At 39.2% G+C, this 24,868-nt stretch overlaps 1 protein-coding gene across 1 annotated transcript in view; it reads left to right on the forward strand.

Moving 5' to 3' along the window:
- The first annotated feature begins 2,974 nt into the window (after nt 1-2,974).
- LOC113150295 (serine-rich coiled-coil domain-containing protein 1-like) overlaps nt 2,975-24,868 on the forward strand; it is a 107,133-nt gene continuing 85,239 nt past the window's right edge. The window contains exons 1-6 of the mRNA XM_026342738.1: nt 2,975-3,216; nt 8,377-9,397; nt 10,069-10,486; nt 12,801-12,985; nt 20,169-20,259; nt 22,754-22,859. Coding sequence (XP_026198523.1) covers nt 8,402-9,397; nt 10,069-10,486; nt 12,801-12,985; nt 20,169-20,259; nt 22,754-22,859 — 1,796 coding nt within the window. The 5' untranslated portion in view covers nt 2,975-3,216; nt 8,377-8,401. The remainder of the gene's footprint in view (nt 3,217-8,376; nt 9,398-10,068; nt 10,487-12,800; nt 12,986-20,168; nt 20,260-22,753; nt 22,860-24,868) is intronic.

Here is a 24,868-nt window from a genome sequence, read left to right on the forward strand (position 1 = left end):
CACACCGCTCTGTGGCCTCGCAACCTTACAAAAAAACATAATAAAAAAAAAAAAGTAGTCATTCAGGTTCTTACAAAAAGTGCTATCACAAAACACACTGTTCAGTACCTTTGCTATCTTAACTTGCAGTGCAGACACATGAAGTGTAGCATAGTAGTATCTTGCTGGTGAGTTTGGCTATCAGACAGTTACCCTAAGTGGTTGATTGGCTTTGATTAAATCAGCTTAGATGTTTAAGAGCACACAAGACGGACTGTTCACTGGACAACCACACTTGTTTTTTTTGTTTTTTTTGGTGTGTGTGTGTATAGACATATACTGTGTAAGTGCTTGCACATGGACACGTTTGTAAATTCATGTATATTTTGATTTGTGGAGGTTGAGGGTAATGTGTTTGTGTGTTTTCTCAGGTTTCTGGCCCTGACTTGGGCTCAGTGCTTCCTACCTCTATCATCAGGCCTGGAAAACCTTAACTACTGTACCTTTCCTCACTAAAACATGTTTGGTTTGATTTGCAGCCATGTCCATAACAGTTCAATATCTCCGCCTTCTCTTTAATCTCAAATAATAAGCTGTTCTTTCATAATTGATTTTTAACTTCCATGTACATATTCTTGCAGATTATATTATTTTCACTGAAATAAAGTGCATCATAAATGTTGTTAGTGGGTGTTTGCTTGTGGACTGTAAAGAGATTGTTAGACGCAGTTACATTGTTCCTCTGCCTTGGGAGTGTTTTTGAAATGGTACTAACCTTTTTTTTTTCTTGTTTTTTGTGGTGTGAACCTGTAAGTTTTTATTTTTAACAAAGCATTTAATACATAAATGTAGCTACATTTAGCAGAAACTTTCTCCGGTATCTAAACAAAATATTGGATTTTGTGACAGTGTATGTTAATCTCAGTGGTCTTGCTGCCAATTATTTCCACTCCATTCTTCACAGACCTGAACTCAGATTCCTGCATTTTGAAAAGGACTGTGGAACATCTTTAAAACATGTCTGCGGACTAACGAATTGGCGGGGCAGGTTCATGGTTTTCTTTCCATTGCAGAATGTATTCATGTAAATTACAAAACAAACTGCTGATTGTTGTATGGAGTTACAGATGTGATAAAAGGCTTAATCTCCACTGCTTTTCAGTAACTAGTATAGAACCAAAAATTTCCAGGCTGGCTGTCAATCTAATTCCAAGCTAGCACTTTAAAACCTGTAGCATGTCAGCAGCTGTTTGCAGGTGTGTATAATAAATTTGTGTGCAATATTAAAAATGCAGTAGAACAGAAGGGAACGTTTAGACCTAGACTCGCACTGTTAATAGTTCAGTTTACTTTATGCTTCTGGTTTCCTTGATACTAATGGATTTTAAACACTACTGGAAAATGTTGTCCTCAGTAACACAAATTTTGTGACAGTGAATATGTTTCCTCCTGTATTCTGCAGAGTATTTGGATGTGGTTTGTAAGTGATAGGTCTTCTGTTTGTATGCTCTGTAAAGATGTGAAACTGTCGACCGTTGCTCTGGTTTCTGTTACTGCTACACTTTTTAACTTGCTGTGTGGGGATTTCATCAAATAAAACGAGTCTGTTTTGAGTCTTTTTGGTCTCTTTAATAGTCTTGTTCACTTTTGTGTGCAGTTGGAGAGTTAAATTTAACAAGCGTGCCCATGCTGTACATTTAACCAGGCTGTTAACACCAACACAATAACACTAATCATCGCATTTCTATCTTGATCACTTCTATTCTTACATAAGGATTTCCCCCTGTTATTCCTTAGACAATACAACACACATTTTAAATGTAACCACAGATTTTCACTATTTACATAGCTCAGCATCTCAATGCTACAATCTTTGTATGTTTAGGGTGTTTGTCTTGTAATTCTTCATTGTAGCTTCAGCCATTTACTTGTAGGTGTGGTACCTTAAATTGCATCACACAAAAAACCTTCACATACTGTGAGGTTATAGTATAATCTGATAATTCTGTATTATATTAAGTGTTGCTAATGGCTATTTACAGACACATGGCACTCCTGTTTAGACTCCTTACTTTACTTATGACAGTGTTGTCTGGATCCATTATTTATTTCAATGTGTGTGTGTGTTTGGATAGTGTTTTGTACTGTGATACACGTAGAAAGACATTTTAAATGACCTGGACTTTTATCCATAACACAATACAATCATGGAGGCAACCGATCAATCCCGAGTTCACTCTGCAGCATGACAGCAATAAATAACGAACAATCTCCGGAGACAACAAGGACGTGGAGTCCTGCAACAAATGGTGAGGCCCTCACAATCTCAAAATCATAAAGTCTATCACAATCTAGTCACATCAAATACTGACTAAAATTTCTCTTTTTAAAGACATTGCAGCATTCGCAGTATCTGTTAGTGCCTGAAGCATTTGAAATATGTTCCTGTTGTTTGTTTACACCCCCTGATGAATACATAGATTCTGAGGATAAGAGTGGGAATATCCTGTCAATGCTCAAATTGAAATAGCAGAACAAAAATACTGTTTTAAATACACCACTACACGTACAAGTAACACTTCCTCTAAAGAATACTGAAGCAGGAAACCTCAGTAACAGTATTCTTTAGTTCAAATTAGTGTATACAATCTTTCAATGTGAAAAATGTGACAAAGAAAGTGTTTGTATAGGCTAGTAATTAATAAAAAAAAAAAAGGAAATGTCTGCTAGAGACTTGGTGTAGAACAAAAACAGCATCTGCTACAGGTGGAGCAGATGCTGTGTACTGACAGGTAATAAATCAATAACAATACATCATCATTTAGTGGATTCTATTATTATTAAGACACAAAATACAAGTGCAGTGCTCTCTCTGCTTATTATCGTTTATCCTATCATTATAAGCAGCTGTTATATGTGTGAATATACAGTAAAAGAGAAGATCTGAGCTGGACCTCGGTGGTGATCGGTGCATCCACCTGCTGCAGCGCGGAGCAGGAGGAGCCGGCGGAGCAGGAAGACGACGTCACGGCCGCGGCCTGCCGTCGCAACGCGGAAGACGACGGAGGAGCAGAGCCTCCACGTCAGTGAGGTGTAATATTGGCGTCGGTGCTACACAGGGTGCTACCGGAGCCAGCGTACCATTACAGGCATCCTCCAGGGGGGTTTCTCACCCGCAGATATAGCCGCCGGTTCCCGCTGTGACTGGCCTCGACGCAGACGCTGGAACTCCTGAAGGTAACGTAACGTTAAGGCGACGTCAGCGGACGTTTGTGTTTCTTGCTAGGCTGTCCGGCTCCAGCGTTTCACCGGAGCGCCGGTGACCTTTCGCAGCTCGATAAAGAGCTAACCCGTGTCATGCTGGTGTCATGTCGCAGTGAACATTAACCACAGCAGTGACTGGGTATAGCTAGCTCGTCCGGTCCGGTCCGGTCCGGTCCGGTCGTACGGTGAGCGGCTTTCGGTTTGACAGTTGTTGGTGTCCCGCTGCTGCTGCTACATTGAACGCATCAAACGGGATCATATCATCACCTTCACATGATTCATGCACAGACGACAACACACAGACAAACAACACGCACACAGACAAACAACACACAGACAAACAACACACAGACAAACAACACACAGACAAACAAACAACACGCCGAGGCCCGTTCAGTGTGTTGTGATTTCTTTTTACTGCTGTGGACTGATACGTGAACAAATCCTCTGTCATTAATCTGTGCAAGATGCCACTGTATCAGCAACCACTGTAAATACACTCAGCGTCCACTTTATTAGGTACACACACACACACACACACACACACACACACACACACACACACACACACACACACACACACACACACACACACACACATACATCCAATGTGATCCAACACAGCAGCTCTGCCCTCAGGTCTGCTCCTGCAAGCTGATCATGTCTCTCCTTTTTGTTGAAACTGTTCCAAACACATTTCTACTACATGTTTATTATTGAGTCGTAGTGGATGGTGAAGTCCATCTGGAGTGCATTGTGTGAAGAGGTGCTTCTAATGTTTTGACTTCCTCATTTATGCCAATAGGAACTAAACTAAATGTGAACGCACCACTTGCGGCTCTGCTAAATTGTGATTATGATTAGATTAAGCAATCCATCAGATAGCCTCGGACCGCTCTCCTTCAGAGGATTCACAGCACTGCTTGCCTGCAAAGGCGGTCTTGTGTTTAAACATGCATGTCATTAAAGTCATTAGCAGTGAATATTAAAAAGAAATGCCTCGTGGTTGTCAAATTATTTGGTGGTTATTTAAATAGCCTATTAATAACACATTCATCCCATAAATCTTTACAGATTTCTTTCCCTTTTTTAAATACTAAATAATCTGCTTCTAACAGTAGAAAGGTAACTAAATTGGCATCTGTTGCATATATGACATGTTTGTTTAAACTAAAATATTGTTATTATCTGTTGGTCTGGTGGTTTATGCCCCTGTACATATGTGTTGGCAAACAAAAGCTTGTTATTTTCATTTCCATCATGCTGTTGAAATGCAGTCTACAGTAAGTGATGTCTGAGGGCTTGCTTGTGTTTTGCTTCCATTTCGTCTATTTGCACGTGATTTTGAATGTTGCAAAACACTGAGCTATAAACTAACATAGTTTTCCCTTTCATCACATGCAGTTGTTAAACTTCAATATAATGGCAAGTCCAAAACACAATGGTTGTCATGAGTGTCTAAAGACCAAAGGCCATTTGTCATTTGACCATCCAGAAAGGTTTATTTGATTTTTTTATTTATTTTTCTCAAAGTAGCCTGTTGTTTTGACCAAATGTATTCTGGCTGGTATAGAAGAGGTGTGTAGTTTTGACAAGCTTGTTACTGGTGAAAATATTTTACATCAGATTAGTTTCAGTTGCACCTGTGTGGATACATGTATGTCTTCTATATCTTCTTTCTTTAAAGTTTGTGTGAATGTTTCCTTTGAATCAGTTAATGGGGTAAAGCCACATTTGTCTCAAAATCAATCTGTTAAGTCAAAGTCTGGCAATATGTTGTTTCCCTGCCAGCATGGGAGCCTGCTAACTCCTTTTGTAGAATTACACAACTTCCAAAAGCATATCCCCCCCAGGCTGAAACAAATACTTAACCTTAATGAGTTAATGGCTCGGTGCTGCAATAGTTGAAGGTAGTCTTAGACCATCATATTAGTCACAATGACAAACATGTTGACTGATATGTGAGAAGCATATTGTTTTCAGCTTTCAGTCAGTTATAAGGAGCCATGTGCAATCTCTCTTCCGTGATTATGGTTTGCATATAGCTAATATGTGGTTACTGTTGTGAAAAAGATCCCATCAAGAACCTGTTTTGTAGAAAACACCCAGTAATTCACACCCCATACACACCTTTTATTGTTCAAAACTGATAGATAATCAGTGGGGTGTGGAAGTGTAGTGGGATTTAGAACCCACATATTAGCCTTGTGATTCATTATATAGGCTCAGGCTGTATAATATGTTGATAAGTCAATGCAAACAACACAGCGGTGCAGAATTGAAAGTGTTTAGTGTAATCATTAGGGGCATGGCAAGAGGGCTATTAGTTTCAAAACAGTGCAATTCTAACATAGTCTTAGTTTTGCATGGTTTGGGCATGCACATTCGTTTCCTGTTTTTGAAACTGAAAGATGGTGTCCGCTGACCACAATGGCAAAATTGTTTTTCTGTTGTTTAGCTAAGGAAAGTTCTGCAGGTTCTTGGGCAGAACATAAACCAATGGTGAAGGGCAGTCATTCCTATACATTAGGAACTGTCAACAAGTTTCATTCAGTCAGCAGCTGCCTACCAGTCAGCTCCTATTAACAGCTGTGAACAAGTTTTATCTTTTGTCATTGTTAACTAATAACAGTAGTTATTTACATACTGTAACCACTTTCATTATTAAGAACAACTATTTATAAATTCACAACAGGCCACAACGCCTCTGGAGATGCAACAGAAATCAAATCCAGAGCCAGAAATTTTTCACAAGTGCAGCACTGATTGCCATTGTGTATATTACCCAGAAATATAATAATGAATAATATAAAAGGACTCTATGGATCTAAAAACGAAATATAATAGTCTAGTCCACTCTGAATGTGCTTAGTTTATTTTACTCTGGTTCCACATTCAAGTGGAATCAGGTAGACTCAGCTTTGTACTTTGCTGCGCTTTGCACCTTACAGCAGCAGTAGTAAGAAAAGGGAAGAAGAACTGACATGAGACGTTTTGCCTCTGTAACACAGGTAGTTCTCACTTTATGTGCAGTGACCGAGCAATGAGGAACTTAGCACCTACTTCAGTGGAGTACTGCTTCTCTTTTATCTCGTTCTGTAAGCTTTAGCCTGGGCAGAATCCATGTCAGGTAGTCTACACGGTATCACTGAGTGATTCTGTGTTTCAGTGAAACAGCAAGAAAAAAGTGATTCTACAGGATCATATTACCTGCCTCATACTGTACTGTACAGTGAAGTAATGTCCGTATGGCATTTTACTACTCACAGGGCCTCACACCTACAGTATAAGCCATTGCTTAAACAAGTTGTCTTATTAGTCCTGAAGGGTAGGATAAATAACAGAGGTGTTCCTGAGCTATTTTAATCACTGTCTAATTAGTCAGAGGATGTTTACCTCACCCTATGAACCAGGTCAGACGTCCATGACCTGGTCAAATGGTTGTGTGATGCAGTCTGAGATGGGTGTGACAAGACTTCTAACCTGCAAAGCATGTTGACTCTCACAGACATCTTGACGTAATCCAGGACAGACAGAGCAAAGTGCGACATAATTTTGTCAAGTTTGTCTATCATTTTATTGTCCAATGTTTCATTGTAAATGTTCTGTCTTTTACAATATTTATACACCATTTAAAATATTAGCCTGAGGTAACCTGACACCTAATAGGAACTACATTGCTGTGTATTTAGAACTTGATCAAATTTGCCTTGAAGGAGGTGACACACTCATAAGCCACTTCAGTAAAGAGTGTTAATGTAAGCTTATTACACAGAGATCGAAAACAAAACACTTCAGTAGCGCTCACAAAGGCAGCTTCTTCAATGTTACGAGGACTACATAGTCACTGTTATGCTCAGGGAGTGCAGTTGTTAAAGATGAAAATGTGAGTATTTACCAAAATGAATCTCTCCATTTCATCTGCACCCCAGCGTGGCGAACACTGCATGTAGAGTGTTTATAAGGAGGCGGTAGAAGGAGTTTCGTAAATGAACATTATTGTACATCAGGCACAGCCTTGTAGTCTACAATTCAATTTTTTTACTATGAAAGAAAGTGAGTGCAGGTGAGAGAGAAGCCAGTTAATGTTCTACAGACCTGGAAACGTAAGCTTCTCAGAAACGTGTCTTTGTCCAAACGTCCAGTTTATTTTTCCATTCATTCTATCACAGATGCTTTGTATTAAGTATCATCTGCTGGTGAATTTTTAACTTTGCTTTCCCTCTCACAGCGTCTATCCCTCTGGGTCGGTCCTGTCTGTTTATGATTTAGCTGCCAGATATGCTAATCGTAGTGTGAGGCATGTTAGAAAGAAGTCATGCCTGAAGTAATCACATGCAGAGACTTTATTTACATAACATTTTGACTGAACTAGGACATGAACTTAGACTGATCTTTAGGGTATTACTTTGTTATAAATGGAAAAAAATAACAGTGATTCTTCTTCTTATTAGAGTGTAGCTAATGGCAGGGAATGTTAGGGTAAAAATACTAGATGACTGACAAATTTCTTTAGTGGTATATAATGTATGGACGTAACAGAAACAGAACTGTCTCTCGTCTAAACTTCTTCAGGTTGCCAGGTTTGTAATGGTTCTGTGTCTATGAGGAAAAAATGGAAATGATTTTGTGTTTAGCCTTTTAGAAATTTGAAGTGATTGTGTATTTTGAAATGTTTTCATTACACAAACTTAACAGGGTGACGGTGTCATGTTCCTGCTCAGATGATCAGATGGTCTAGCAGCAGCAAAGTAAACAATACTGTTTTTGTTTACACGTGCATTACCAAGGCCTGAAGAGCACAAATCGTACTCACATGTGATATCACCATCTGCAGCCAACGCATCTGCAGTGTAAAGATGGAGCAGTAACTTGTTCTGACTCATTTAGTGTGGGAAATACGATGAGTGAGATTTCTCGTTTCAGTCTGTACACAGAAGCTCTCTGTTATTTCTTTAACATCTTTGTCTTTAATTTCAAGTAATGTTAAATATATATTTTTCAAAATGCTCTTTAAATTACTGCTGAGATTTTCCAAATATAACACTGTTGACAAGGTTGTCATTTATCTTTAGTGTGAAACAGTTTTCATCACCATTAAGTGTTTATCTCTCTGTCTATTTGGTCCCACAGAGTGCCATCCTGGCTTAGCTTCTAAATGGGTGAATCAGGCTCACGCCGGTCCACTCTTGTGTCCCGCCTGCCCATCTTCCGTCGCAGCAGCAGTAAGAGGCAGGAATCTCTTCCCTCCTCTCCGTCCTCTGGTGGAGTGGGGAATGGCGTCCACACCTCTTCGCCCTCCAGCACCAACTCCAGTTCTGGCAGTACCGGGAAACGCCGGAGCATTTTCCGCACTCCATCCCTCAGTTTCTCAGCTAAACGGAACAGTGAGCCACGTGTCCAGCCAATCAACTTGAACCTCACGCCTCCACTGACACAGGCCACTGATGCAAATGGAAACAACCAGCAGACGATAACAGCGTCAGTGTCGACGGGATTTAGCGATGCTGGTGGACGCCCAAAGTCACGCCACTCATTTGGGTTTGGCAGCCACAAGCAAAAGAAAATCACACGCTCTCAGACTGAGGATTTTGATAAAGCATCCTCTTCCTCTTCAACAGGCAATCGAATTGCATTTATAAACTGCATCAGCAGCTCAGGGGCCAATGAGGGTGATGACTCTGGGTTCCTCGATGATTACAGTGGTGGCAGTAGTAACAACAACAAGCGGTCATCGCGACAGAAAAAGCAACTGCTGCCAAAATCATTCTCAGCTCACCACCGTTTCTCCCGGACCTCTGATCACCACAGACCTCCAGAAGTTAATCTGGAACCTCCAAGCTCCACCACCATCACTCCTGGGGAAGGAGGGCTCACCCCAGGGTCATGGCCAGGTGAGCTTCTCGGTGCCGGTGGTGAGAGCTCACTCCAGTCCCCTATGATATCAGAGGACCGAACCACAGCCATCACTCCCTCAGAGTTCATCCCCATCACAGAGGATTCTGTGTCCGAGGTGGATGCTCTGCCAGCCCCCAGCCCTGGATCTGGTGTAGTTCCTGAACCTGCCTCTGTGCCTGGGTTGGCTCCTGACACAGCTCCACCCGACGTCCCTCCTGCTCCAGAGGACTTGAATATAGCTGTCTCTAATTCCCAGGTAGTATGCTTCCATCAGAATCAAATAGTTTAATCTGTATTTCAGTAAAAGACGTACCGTATGTTGCATGTTAAAAATAGTTTCTCGTAAAGATTTTGACAAGTGTGCTAAATCCTAATTATTTAACAACTTATCTCTCTGCTTATAAACAAATAAAAAGGGGGTTTATGTGTAAAAGATGCTCAGTGCTTCAGGTATAGAGAATACAACCACAGGTGCCCTTGCATGAACAAAAAGCATAAAGGAGGAATATTTATGAGCACATTGTAGAATCTGTGAAATGTGGCATAAAAATTGAGCATTAGCCATGAAATGTCCTTTTATTAAAAGATTAAGGTACGAAAAAGAAAAACTTATGCCTGCAAACCACTGTCCACATTTCACACTCCTATGCTCACAAATTTCCCTCTCTCGGTTTATTTCTTGGTAGAGGAGGAGACTCAACGAAGGAAACTATAACAGTTGTGAAGACAAAGCTCTTTACTGAGGCCATTGAAGAGTAAATACTGTACAACTGTTCTGTCTAAACATGCAAACTTTGCTGCCTGAGGACACAAATATAATCCTATTAAATGCTTGTCATGAGAAGAAGTAGGTTCTCTCCAAGTAGGAGTTGCCAGTGTAAACATGATCTGCTTTTACATGTACTTCAATAAATGTCCTCTCCCCAGGTATTCTTCACTCCAGCCCAGTCCAGCACTGAAAAGCCTTTACTCCCTGACACCAGCACAGCCAACAACACAGACTACGAGACTGCCATTTCCCTCTCAGAGCCAGAGACAGCTGTACAATGCCTACCTCTACAGGAACAATCACTAGAAGAGAGGAAGGAGCGGGAGGAGGAGAGAAAGGAAGCAAGGGAAGAGGTGTCAGCAGAGGAAAGGAAGGCGCTGGTGGAGGAGAGGAAATCGGGTTACCACACAGAGACCACAAGTGAGAGCGAGGCATGTGTTGCACGCAGCGAGGGTTGTCACTCTAACCCAGAGCAATCTGAAAGGAGGACAAGAAACACGCTCTCGTTTCAAGAAAGAGGAAGCTTTTGTGGCTGCCATGAACCCAGGTCGTCTCACTTGAGGAAACCACATGCAGGTATGAAACTCATGCAAGCAGTAGTAGGTAAATCACAGATTTACATGCAAAACCAAAGCTGCAGACATACACAAATATTGTACGTAATAAGTCAGTACACTGGGAGTCACAGAATGAGGCCGATCTTGCATAACAACACACAGACACACCTTGACACACAGACTTTTGTGATGAGGGCTCCATGACGATGTTGACCAGGTTTGTTATTTTACAAAAGAACTCGTAGCTGTGCACTGATGTTGTGTGTGTGTGTGGGTGTATACAGTTGTTCATGTAACTAACCTTGTTTGACCAACTGTGTCAACTGTGTTTGACCACAAAACAATTTAGGGTGACAGCTCAAGAATTAGTTGTGTTCATTTGTAAATATGATATAACATACAGTATTTGCATACAGCATACAGCCAGTATTCTTTGTATAATCATCAAAAAAAAATTCACAGGAGTATCTGCACAAGTTTGGAGGTAAACATGTAATAGATAAAACAAGTGATCATACAGTGATGTTTGGTATTATTAACTTTCTTATGGGTGACTGAACAAGTAAGCAATTGTGAACAACATAGGTAGTAAAAATCTTTAGGAGTTCATTACCTAAGCCTCTCAAAAACATTGTGCCCGGAAATTAGCTAGTGGCTGAGGTGCATACTGGTGTAATCAGAAAGAACGTGTAATTGTGCTCAGTATTATTGAGCTTGTTTCACCTTAGTGATTGAAACCTACTACATGACTCTTATGGACAACACAATGTCTTCCCAACTTCCAGCTTGTTTGGCAATTTAAAGTTTTGATCAAATCTGAGTAAGTTCCCAATCATAAAACATAGAAGAGAAACTTTTTAAAACTGATTTGAAACTCACTCGCTCAAGACAGTTAATCTGATAACATATCCTCGGTCTAATAAATCAATGCCATTTGTGGGTTGACAGGAGTGAAACAGTATATGTCATATTGAAAATGTATTCCTTAACCAAGGATGATTTATACTATCCTCCTTACTCCATTTTAGCTGCTGTAACATATTGCAGATTTAAGTCTCCCTAAATCTGCAGCCTCTTACTATGTTTTTCTTTACATTTATTACAGAAGAGAGAGAAAAGATAGACAACACGGATTTTAGGATTTCAATAGAACAAACTAACCATGTAATTAGGAATCAGAGTTTAGTTGCTGAGACCAATTACAGCTGATTATTGCCAACACTGAAATGTCACTTTATTTAAGCTGTGCTCTAATGAATATCACCAAAATTCAATCATGATCAAAATATCAAAATATTCAATGAATGAATAATAATAAGTACAATTCATTTATAAATGTGGACATTTATACAAATTGAATTGTAAATACTGCTGTAGCAAATATCAGATTTATGATTGACATGCTCAGTTTAACGTAGTGCCATTTGAGTATATCAAACACTCTTGTTCTATAACTATCTATATCTGCTTGCAAATTCTTAGTGTGGTATTATAAGGTTATTGTTAAATTGTGAACACATAAACACATATACATAAACACAGTTTCAATCCATGCTTGCAGGAAAGTAGCTGATATTGATTTACAATTTCTATCTTCCAGGCAGTGGAAGCTACTGACTGTACAAACTACAGTGATAAAAGGATTTATTAGACTTCACAATAACACAATTTTAATATTTAACTATTCATTTTTGCCAACGGGCCTCTGGTATGTTGGGCTCCATGTACTGTGGGTCTATTTTCCTTTCTGGTTGCAGTGGTTTGAACATCTAGTAAATGGTTGGAGATGGAAGGAGAAGGGGCATCTTCAGGGTTTTGTTGCCCAGTACAAAGCCAAAAATGATCATTTACAGTAGTGGTAACATCACCGTCTCCCATGTGGGAGACTGGGGTTCAAATCCCATGGCCTACCAACAGTAGGGGTCCTTAGGCAAGACCTCCTCACACTCACACTGCCTATCATTGTACCCTACTTGTAAGTCGCTTTGGATAAAAGCGTCTGCTAAATGACTAAAATGTAAAAAAATGTACTGTGTGATTTCTCAAGTTGAATAGTATGCCTTCGAAACTGCAGCAATTCAGTGTTTGCTTTATTGTTTGACAGTAATCTTAGTGTAGGCTGTCAGATCAAATTAGACACTTATTATATAACAGCCTAAATACCAACTTAAAACGCTGAATAAGTAAGAGCTGTTACAAGATTTAAGTTTTATGTTAGAAACCCTGCAGGACTGACTCTTCCCTGCTTGGAAATATAATAAAAAGATAATTATGTGACTGCTTTTGGACTGTTTTTCTTTTTTGCTTCTACTTATTTTTTTTCTTTCCTCCAGCCTCTCTGTGTAGCAGTGTCAGCCCCTATCACGAGGTGATGCGGATGGAGAGGCGTCTGCGGTCCTCGTCAGAGGGGGCTGGTGGGCCTCGTGTCCATGGAAACCATAGAGATGCCCCAGGCATGGAGGGATGTGGTCTACTCAAACACAGAAACAACTCCTCATCATCCAAACTGGGAAGTCTGGTAGGTGTCAAGAATATTCTCATGTGACTTTGGAGTGATTTGTTGATTATGTTTTATTTTATAATTAATAACACATTCCACTTTGTAGATACTAACAGTGTGTATGAAACAGTAGTGTGTGTTTGCGAGTGTGTGTGTGTGTGTTCTAATCAAGATGACTGGCCAAAATGTCCCCACTTTCCAAAACTGTAGCAAAACAATGGCAACAATAATAGAGACTTTTTAAAAAGAAATGCAGCCACTTCAGTCTTTCTGCTTGTCACACATGCTGCTGGACATAAGAAACATAATATGAGCATTAAAATGACCTGAACACATTCTCTGCTCCTCCAAGGATTGTTTGGGCTTGTAGTCACTGTACTGTATAATCAGGGATCCTTTCCAATCTCACCCAGTACCCAAGTGTGCCACATGCCTCGGGCCATGAAAATATCAAAGGGGTTTTCATGCCCTGGACACAGTGTCCTTGAGTGTGCTTTTAAACTTTGATTCACAAAATAATGCCATGAATTTTCACTCACTTTGTATTATAAAATATTTACACATATTTGCTTAATGGGATTATTTGAAATTACCTATGCCTATTTACGCAGAAGCTGACTTCTCATATTCTTTTTGAGATTAGTTATTTAAGTTATTCAAATTTAATGTAAAGAGAAATGTAATGTTGATTTATAGTTGCACTCGATACAGATAAAGCTCACGTTAAGTAGCTGTAGATCTAAAAGTAATGTTTTGCATACACATGACTCTGAGGATTCTTACATTTCAAACTATTTAAGACACAGCTTTGAAATTAAGTTTAAGTGTGGATGGATAAAGTACTTTAAAAACGTCTTCAGTCATCTGATGGGTTTAAGCTTTAAATCCTGTATACTGTATAGTGTTCACAAAGGCTTTGCTGGTGCATCCTGTTGCAATATCCTCTTGTGTTTTTATAGCTGCTATTGTGTATGTACAGTACATACAAGGAAGCTCAGTGGGAGGAAAGCTAGTTTAAGTCAATCCCATTTATTTTACTAAGACTATAGGCATCTACTGAGAGCTCACACAGCATGTTGCTATCTTTACAGACTGCAACTGCTTCTTGACATACACTTCACTAAACAAAGCACAGTCTCTTCCTTTTCGGTTCTGGGCCTATCAAGGGCACTTCATGGGCCTGAGTAAAGGAGGACAGTACTCCTCGTGACTGTACATCAGCTTGTAACGGTAGATCAAATTATGTACTACTACTCTTTTAGCGTCATAGAAATGTGTTTGTTAGCACACCACTAAGACCACTGCTAACACCACTTTTAGCAAAGGAACACTAAATAAACATTTACTTCTTTTTCTATTAAATACATAACTAAAGCTAATGAGGGTATTGATAAAAAGAATAGAGTGGTCAGATCATTGTTTATACACAAAAAGTAACACACTCTTCACCTTTAACTTTGATTACGAGATGCATTCACCTTGGCATTATTTCAGTAACCTTCTGCAATGTCTCAACATCTATTCCCGTCCAGATTTGCATTATTTTTTCATCAAGATTTTGTATTGATGATGGGAGAGTTGTACCACTGTGCAAAGTCTTCTCAGTGAGGATAAGGTCTGGACTGAACTGTGAAAATGATGTGTCATGTTTCCTGAACCTCTCTTTTACAATTTGAGCCCGATGAATCCTTACATTGCCATCTTGGAATATGTCGTCAGGAAAATAAAAAATACATTGATGGAATAACCTGGCCATTAAGTATATTCAGGTAGTCAGCTGACCTCATTCTTTGGACACATAGTGTTCTTGAACCTGGACCTGACCAACTGCAGCAACCCCAGATCATAGCACTGCCCCCACAGGCTTGTACAGTAGGCACTAGGCATGATGGGTGCATCACAGAAAAATAATCCTCTGTGCAGTAATTATTTAATGGGAAGCTCTTATCTATTTGCTTAGTTAAATCCAGATGGTGACTTTTTTTTGAATGGGCAGTGTACGTAAACTGTGACTGACTAGTTCATGTGTTAAGGAAGCCTCTGTTAAGGACATCTGCATAAGGCAAACACACATATGAGGCGTACCATTCTAGGTGAATATGCTTTATTGTTGCAGTGTCATTACATCCCTGACCAAATATAATTACTGTAACATAAATAAAGATTTGGTTTGCAGTAACAAATCACCTAATTGTTTACTTTATAAAGATAAACTGTGAGGTACATCTGGGAAGTGAAGCTAGGGTGAGTTTGCTTGAGCTACAGTATTTGGTGATCTCATTCCTGTTGTTATTATTATTTTCACATCCCTTTGAGAAGATATGAGATATTTATTTTACCAGCATTTTCAATATTGTTTGTTTGTAAGTTTCTCACTGACAGCTGTGATAATACTGTGGCAGGCTGACAGTGATTACATTCAGTACCAGCTGAAAAAAAAGAATTACTCAAGAGATTCTCAAGAAATTAACTCTTATCTGTGGGACAAGCTGAACAACTTTGAATTTGCACTTTTCTTTGTAGTTTGAGTGACATATATGGCACAAGAGTTCAGCTGCAATCCACTTTACTTTGACTGTATTACTTATGTATATCAACAGTTGCTCGGCAGCTTGCTAGACAGTGTTGTAATGCAGAGTGCCTCTTGTTCTCATATCCTCCAGTCTGATTGTTGCCTTGTAAATGCTAGATATCATAAGTGACACTTGTATTAATCATACAGCAGATAAGGACTCACTTCCTCTCTCAGACAGAATTTGTAATAACCACAACCAGACGGTTGAGTTTTAAAATGGGAGAACAGCGAGGATGTTTGTAAATATGGGCATTGCATGTTCACTTTGCCTAAAGATAAAAGCAGTAATGATTATCATACACACATAAAATTAAATGAAATTTCACACCACATCATTTTCTCTGAGGCTAGATTTCTTAATGTTAACCCTGTAGAAAACAGAGTAGTGTGGAAATGAAAAAATATTTGGTTTATCTGAGGACTAATACATGACCATTCATAATGATTGGCAATCACGCAGGTGTAAAACAAATAATGTTGTTAATATTACTGTGTGTAATATTAAGTATAAAGTGAGGACAAATCTTAAAAAATGTCCTGTTCAACAGTAATTAAATGGTAAATGTACATGAACCAAGTTGATAGTCAAGAAGGGGTTTGGACCCTTAAGGACTGGATTTTACATGTTTCTTTTAAGTCTCTCACTGAAATGTATTTCCCCCCTGCAGCTATTTGGCTAAAGAGCACAAATACTATACATGAACATTCAATTTCATTTTGGTTGTACTTGGGCATTAAGGGAATATGTTTATGTGTAGTCACTTCATCCAGCACCCCATTCCAGTATTTACCTCTTGCTAGGAAGCTGGAACACCTGAAAGTTGTTGATAAGTAATTAATACTTAATCCTTGTGGAATCAAGACCACACATGACACAGCGAGAAGTGTGTTTTGAGATATCGCACTCATAAGTTGTGACAATAGTCATGTTTTCTACCTTAGCAGCCTCAGTTAAAACATAATCTCATGAAGTTGTAGATCTTAAAATGTGTACCTCGTGGTAAAAATATAGATTAATTTGTTACCAAGTAACAAGTAAAGTAAAGTACTATCTGTCTTGCTTAAATTTCAAATGGTGTTGCATGTTAAATATCCAAAGGATGGTTGCTTAGCTCTGGGATGAGTAATTATTTTGTGGTGAGGGGAGTAGATAGTTGTTGAAAATAACAAATGCTATGTGAGTAAGTTCGATGTTGCGGGTAAAAATCTGTTTCTTTTCATTCAATAAACAGATTTCTGATTTGACTGGACATTCAATCCTTTTCTTCCCCTAGGCACATTGTAAACACAACTGGCTCTGAAGTGTCTGCTCAGAAAGAATGAAAGTCATTTGTTAGTCTGTGTATTTTCCACTGCTAGAAGCCATGGTACCTGACTGCAATGCCAAATCACTTGCCCCTTATCTTAATGCATTTACTGCCCTAAAGCACAAAGAAAAAAGTAATTTTCATAGACTGTATATGTGATTTTTCCCAGTTTGAACAGAAACCAGTGGCTTTTAATGGACAGGAAGAAGCTCTTGCGTCCTCTTCTGCCTGTTTAGTATGTCATTCTGCTTGGCAGTTAAGAAATGGAGCCATCTTTTAATGAGACCCGAATCTGATATTATCTCTATTAACTGAAGGATTATACTCACTCAAAACGCATAAACGAGGTAAAAAGGTGACATCTCTGGGTTGTAAAATCATATTAACACATTTCTGTGGCTAGAGGGGCACATTAAAATGGGTAATTTAGCTTCAAATTAAGTCTGTGCAGAAGTGTCACATGGTATGGTCCTTCATTTATTTTCCAATACCTTTTAGCCATTAGCCTTAATGCCTGAGCTGAAGTCTTGTATTCAGTTGCATTGTCCTCACATATATTCTGGTCTTTGTCTGATGTTTACTGTACTGAGCATTCAGTGGGAAAGCGAACCCCCCCCCCAAAAAAAAAAAACAGTAGTGTCAGTCATACACAGTGTCATCACTTATCGTACGTATGGCCTTAAAGAATATTGATGTGCCTGTTCAGAAATTCTTCTCTCTCTCTCTTCACGTCACGTTCACTCTCCCTCTCTCACACATACACACAGGTGTGGTTGAATTGTCAGACATGCCACTAAGCATTGAGGAGATTAGGAGATCAACGTGGTGAGTGGCTGTGAGGTTCTTTATTTTAAAACAGCAGTAATGAGAACTGAACAGAGGTGGTTATTGGGCTTTTTTTCCATCTGCATCTGTAGGTACTATTTGAGTCTGATAAACAGACACTGAGTGTTGTTTTTTTCAGCTTTTATGTAGGGCAATGTAATGTTTTAATGATATTCAAGCTTGTAGCTGATTTTTTTCTGCAGGTGATTTTCCACACATGACCATCAGATGGCAGCATTGACTTTTGATATGTGACTGAAACAAAAGGCGCTTCATCTTACTGCATTAAAAGAACCTCATAACACCCAACCAAAGGAGAAGCGCCATTCATAAAACATGACTTTTAGGGTTTTCCTTAATTATTACATTATTATGTTGGAGAACATTGTCACTGTGTGTTTATTTAACCCTATATGTGATATCTTTCATGAACAAAAATATTCTCTACAAATGCAAACACACAAGCACACACAAGAACACTAAATCTCTTTCTTTGTTAAATTGATTTGACCAGCACATGTTTTTTTACGGAGTTGAAAGGTGGGAGCTCGCTAAAGGCAGGGGGACACAGGTGAAATACTCTGGCTTTGTTGCATGTTCACTGACTTTGGTGTAGCTTATTCTCAGTTATAGGTACAGGTACACTCATGAATGAATCATAAATATAAGTAAATACTCTGCTTTAAATTCTATTGCATTTAGCAAAATGCAATATTACAAAGGTCTTCTTTTTTTTACAGTTTAGAGAGACAGAAAATTGCGAAGAGATGCCAAGGGCAGAAAGTTCTATTGAATGTGCGCAACCTTCAAACCCTGGGTCAGCTTTGCATGAAAAACCAACATGTGATAAATACTGTCACGTGCGCCTGAGAGTACTTTGTCAAATGGTTGTCACTTAACACACTGCACCCAGAAATCCAACCTGAAACTCTTATTATGAAAGGAGGAAGCATACATCACTTCTGTGCTGAAAATACCTCAGAGTGCTCAGGGCCAGAGGCCAGGGCCTCATGTCAGATGGACTGAAATCGTTCTGGAAACATTCTGGGTTCAGACGAGTCCATGTTTAGCTTTTTTTTGGGCTTAATTCATGAAATGATGATAAGTGAAAGCTGAAAGGTACAAAAGCAAGCACCAATTCACTTTTTCTATATAGCCCCAAAATCACAACAAAAACTATCTCTAGGCACTTTACATAGTAAGGTTAAGAAGTTACAGAATTCAGTGGAAAACCCTACAAATCCCCCTTGATCAGTACTGGTTGAAGTGGAAGTGGAAAAACTCCTTTTAATTGAAGAAAACATAATCAGACCCAGGCTCAAAATACAGGGCCATCTGCCTCCACTGGTGGTCCTGAGTGGAAAGTGGAGAGAGAAAAGAAAAAAGCAGCCGGCTGGGCAGGGCAATGATGACATAAATGGATAGAGAGAGGATTGAAGCTCAGTGCATCAAGGGAAGTCCCCCAGCAGACCTAGTCTATAGTAGCATAACTAATGAGATGGTTCAGAGTCACCTGAGCCAGCTCTAAGTATAAGCTTAATCAAAAAGGAAAGCTTTAAGCCTAGTCTTAAAAGTAGAGGGTGTCTGCCTCCTGAATCTGAACTTTTAGGTTGAACTTCTGTTCTTCTACATGCTAAAGAATATGCTACTACACATGCTACCCAAGTAGCAGTATTTGTATCATTTGATTTATAGCTATAAAGGGAAAAAATACTCAGGGCACTTCTACAGCTGATAATTTCTCTGCTTTTGAGGAAGAAAATCAGTGCAGTTATGTCTCATTGACAAAGAACACCCTGTCCTCTGCAGGGCAGATGAGAAATTTTTGATTATACAATTTTGACTTGACTAAGTAAAGGGCTGCCTCTCTTTGTCATGAAGAGGAAATACTGTAGATTTGCAGAATTTTTCTGGTTTGTTCAGCAGCTATTTTTAGCTTGAGAAGCATGGGAAATTCTGACAGATGTTACACAAAACTACAGCCTCGTTTGGTACATTCATTGCTTTCTCAAACTGAGCCCTAATGATCCCTACATAACAAGAGTAACAGTATGTTTTCATGAGCTTGGATTCAATGATGAGGGACTAAATATCTCATTAAATGCAGGCAGAATGGGGGAAAAAGTCCCATACCCTAATTAAAATAACTATGTTATTATTGCCAATGTTAATACATTTTTTAGTTTTTCTGGTTGGGCAATCTGAATGTTATGAGCCACCTGGATCTTGCTGAAGAAAATGATTTGATAATTTGCTGTAATGTTGACTTATCTTAACCCTATTTTTAATTAGTGTTTTTGTTTTTGCAGAACCTTTTGGATTAATGAGTGTCTAACCAAAATTGTATTAAAACCGTTAATCAAAATGGCATATTTAGACCATAGCTTTAGGTTCTTAAGTATTTTTCTTAATAGGACTTCAGAATAGCCTGCATTAATCACACTGTTAAGAAAATAATAATTAAAAAGAATATGTGGATTTGTGTTGTTCTCAGGATGTTCTGAATAACCTGGGTTCCTCTGAGCTGGATGAAGATGATCTTATGTTAGACCTGGACCTCTCTGACGATCAGCGACATCGCCATGGTAACTTTTTCACTGCAAGACATCTGCACCACTACACTGAAGCTTTTATAGCTTCATAGCTTCCATTTAAAAATGTGTCCCAAAAGTCATTCTTTAACTGTTGCTCCAGAAAGACGAGAAAAGAAAGGAGAGATTTTGTCACATATCTGTCCTTCTATTGAAATGAATGTCTGCTCATACTTTTATTGTCACTGATTTTTTTCATCCTTTTATGCATTCCCTCTGGTTGCATGTTGTCTCTCTCTTTGCCTGTTTCTCCTCAGCCCTTGTCTCTCTTTTTCTCATTAAGGCACCTCTATTCCGTCACCTTAAAACATGAAACCAGTACTCTCTCTGGTTCTTTCAACATGTGCCACGTCTTTGATGTAGCTGCCTCTTTTACAGCGATTTATCTTCTTTGTTGTTTTGGCATTTCAGTCACACTCCTCCTGACATGCCTCATGGTTGAAAAGTGACTGTCAGAGAGGAGAATTATAGCTTGTGTTCTGCCACAGTGCAAGATGGTGTGCCAAACACAGTAATCCTAGCTTCCTTTAATATAACACATAAGAAAATGTTGAATGTGTGTGGTGGGCTGCTGCAACCGCATCACATGCAAAAATGTCAAGAGGGACTAACCTTTCTTAACACAGTAATGCACAATGAAAGGTTCTTAAGAAGGAGTTCACTATTTTATTACTGTGAAAAGACATTGCAAAGTGAAATGATTGGAAATTGGAAGCACACTTCTTGTTTAATGATTCTTTGCAGGAAAATTGTGGTGACTGGGAAGAACTGCAAGCTCTTGCGAATTCAGTCAGTAATGATTATGTTTCTGGTGATTTTTAGATAGCAAATGTTTGTTTCATTTTAACACACATCGAACTGCAAAGACACAATATGTACACATTAAATTGGACAGCTGGGGTTTGGCTGGGTATGACAAATTAATAAAACGACTCAACTGGATAAACATGAGCTTGAAAAATGGTCACTTTCCATTTCTGCACTTCAAGTTACTTAGATACAAGGAGTATGTGTCTGACTGTCAGCACAGCAGCGGTGTAAGAGCATGTCTAGCTCTGACACTTATCTAACAGATCTCTAAGTCAAATTATATGTAAATGTGAGGTTAGAGTCTCTGTATCTCCAGGCTACATTTAAGTCCCAGATGGACTCACAGAATATTACAGCTGCAGTAGAATTAAGTGAAATGCTCAGCAGCACTGTGGAGTTGAGTCTACAACAGGAGTTTCAGCCCTAATAAACTGAATTTCCTTTGCTTATGGGAGCTGGAGAGTTTGGGTAGGAGGATGGGTTTGAACTGAGCACTCAGACACACACACACACACACACACACACACACACACACACACTCAGTTAGAGGATGCTCATTGACTAGCCCCCTACTGTCGCGTAGGCCGTGCTAATCTACTGTGTACTGCCTTACCCTAACCCTAACTATCATAACTAACAGCCGCACCCTGAACTTTACCCTAACCCTAAGAAAACCTAATTCTAACCCTAAAACCTATTGTTAACCCTGAAATTGCTCTTTAAACACCTTTCTCATTATGAGGACTGGCTAAAATGTCCTCACTTGGTAAAATTGTCCTCAGTCCAACAGCTAAAAATTTAAGCTCATCCTCACAATGATAGCCATAGAAACACACACACACACACACAGTGAGATTTAGAACATTTATGAAGGCACTAGCTGAGCCAGAGCTAAAGCAGGCAACATCATTAATACACACTAACACACAGGCGTGCATGCTTAGTCATTAGACCTAATGGTTTGCAGACTGTAGCATGAAATTAAAGGTTTGATGAATTGTTCTCATAAAGTCAAGGGACTAAGACTTTGTGCTGGTGATGGAAGAGTATGGTTTTTCCACACACTCAAATTAAAGCAACCAATTTAAAGACACACATACACACATGCGCATGCAAGCAGGCTAACTCACATGCCGGTTCTAAACGTGTACACGTATGCATAACTGGACACACACCTACCCTACAACCCCACACACCCACACACTCTCATTGGCACTCCTCATTTTTACCTCTCTCAGGTGGCTTGTTGAAGCCTTTATTAAAAACCAAGCAGTTTCACAGCAATTTATGGCCAGCAGCATTCAGCTGCAGGGCTCTGTGTTCCTTCTCCTACTGTGACTCATGCCCTGTGGAATCAGACAGGGACAGAAAGAGAGGCAGGGGGACCTTTACACAGACATGAAGAAATGCCAAAACTTGGCTTTAACACCAAGTCTTTCACATTGCTATATCAAAGGTACCATTTAAAGTAGACATATCATTTTTAAACAGCTGAGAGTACCATCATTGATACTGACTGGAATTATTTAGTTCTAATTCAATTTGACAAGAAAGTGTATTGTATCTGGTGGCTATAATACAGTATGTTGCAGGGTTAGGCTTTTAAACAAATGCTAATCTGACATTTTAAAAATCAAGTTGTTTAAACTACTATATGTGTGTTTTGTTGTGTGCATAGTGTCCAGAGAAGACTCCAGCCAGTCCCTGGCCTCTTGTCTCAATCTGCTCCCTTCCCCTATGGACCCATCAGGCGATCGCATCCTAGGAAAAGACAACCATCAGAGGTAAATGTGTATATTTGCATTTATGTACGGAATGTGCTCTGCATGGGATAGAGACATGTCTCTTGCAATTATTTGGAGATTGCCAGTACAACTTTGGTAAATGACAACAAATATTTCTCTTCTTGTGTGTACCACTGCATCATATGGACGACTCAGTTTGAAGCACTTACAACTTGGCCCTCGAATGATTTATCCTCTCTAGTGCTTAGCTTCATTACATTATAGCTACAGTATAGCTTTTTTACACAATACACTTCATTGCCACGTGAGAGACAACCAGAGAAGGTTATTGTCTATTCTAGGAATTGCTGATCTTGAATTTTCCCTGTAAATGCATAACGTTTTATGTCTTTCCCTCCCTTGGAGATGAGGCGAGACTCTAGCATAGAAAGACGAAGAGTAAATAAATAAATAACTTGTCTTTGAATAAATATGCAAGTTGTCTTTCTGTTCTCCTCTGTCTTCCAGTAGCCGATGGCTGAAAGAGAACACTTAGAGCTTCTGCTTGTATGTGTACAAGTATCCCTGCCAAGGACGGCTCCATATCTGAATTGATTTCTTCCCTTGTTTCGCTTTATGATCATGAATTAGGATATGTCTTATGGGGCACATACAGAAATGCATGCACGCCAACACATCTACACAGAGATGCACACACAACACAGGTACACCGCAGCCGTATGGATAGGGCTTATTTGGTTTTATGGAGCCAGTGGATAATAAAGGGGTTGTATCACCAGTGGTATCATCTGTGGTGGTGTATCTGATAAGTCTGCACATGATTATTACTTCACCTTTCAGTGCTTTTCTCTCCATTCCCTGAGCTGAAATTTTTTTCTGCTCCCACCCATAGTAACTGTATCTGTCTATCCATGTTTTCCCCCAACAAAACCAGCGGTGATCTTCTTTGTTTGCAGGGACACTGCAGGGCAACTTGTGCGACATTTAATGATTTACACAACTGGTCTTAGAGTTGCCTTTTTTTTCTAAGAACAGTTTTTTTAATCACACTTCTAACAGTCTTTGAATGCTTCGCTGAATAGAGAGACGTGTTCTGTGTCTAGACAGTGTCAGTGAATCATGCAAGTCGGGAATCAACCTTTTCAAGTCATCCAAGGTCTTTATCAGACAGTTCATTGGTTGTTTAATTTCTACTGGAGTCCCAGTTCTCTGCTTGTTTGTGAAAGCACAGGAGGAGCTTTCATATCGACACATACAAATACAAATATTTGTGCTATTTCTCTCTATATACAGTGTCAAGACAAGTTGTTCTAAACCAATTTCCTTCTGTTTGATTGGGTTTACCTGGACTTCAGCATTTCAATTCACTGTAGAAATGTTGTAGTATGAGGACCTAGCTCTGTCTCTTCCAGTCTTGTCAGATACACTGTGTTAGCAGAACAAGGGGAGAGTGAATGAGACCTGAGCTATCGTGTGGAGCTACAAACATTTGTTGCCATAACCCTGTTTTTGTAGTGTAGCTCTAGAATGAGTACTGGTTAATCTTAACATTGGTTGTCAATTTCAAACACAAATATAAGTATACATGAGTTCTAACAGGTCTGTGAGGTTGGAATGCTCAAGGTAACAATATTTAATCGTGTGCAATACTGTATTGTATTGTATTGTAAGGTGCAAATGCCACTAGTTTTCAGTTATTTAGTAGTTTATAATTATAATTTACTTATTAGAAGAAGCAATGTTGCAGGCTGGGGTGCATGAATGTGTGTTTTTAAGGCAGTCCCCACTCAGAGATGCAGTGTTTCAGACCAAACCAAAGTGGTGGACCAACTGACTGAGAGATTGCTAATGTAGATTTAAAAAGAAAACATAATATAATACCTTTAATTCATGGTATACCTACTTGATGACCTAATTAGTTCCTTATTTTATATGCTGCTTTATATGCTTTATCACAACCTATCTGCACTGAAATCTAGCCACTAAAACTGTAGACACATCACAAAATGTAAAAGTTTGTGTGCTACTGACAGTGAGACAGTGATATG

Source organism: Anabas testudineus, chromosome 9 (genome assembly GCF_900324465.2).
Source record: "Anabas testudineus chromosome 9, fAnaTes1.2, whole genome shotgun sequence".
Classification (NCBI taxonomy): domain Eukaryota; kingdom Metazoa; phylum Chordata; class Actinopteri; order Anabantiformes; family Anabantidae; genus Anabas; species Anabas testudineus.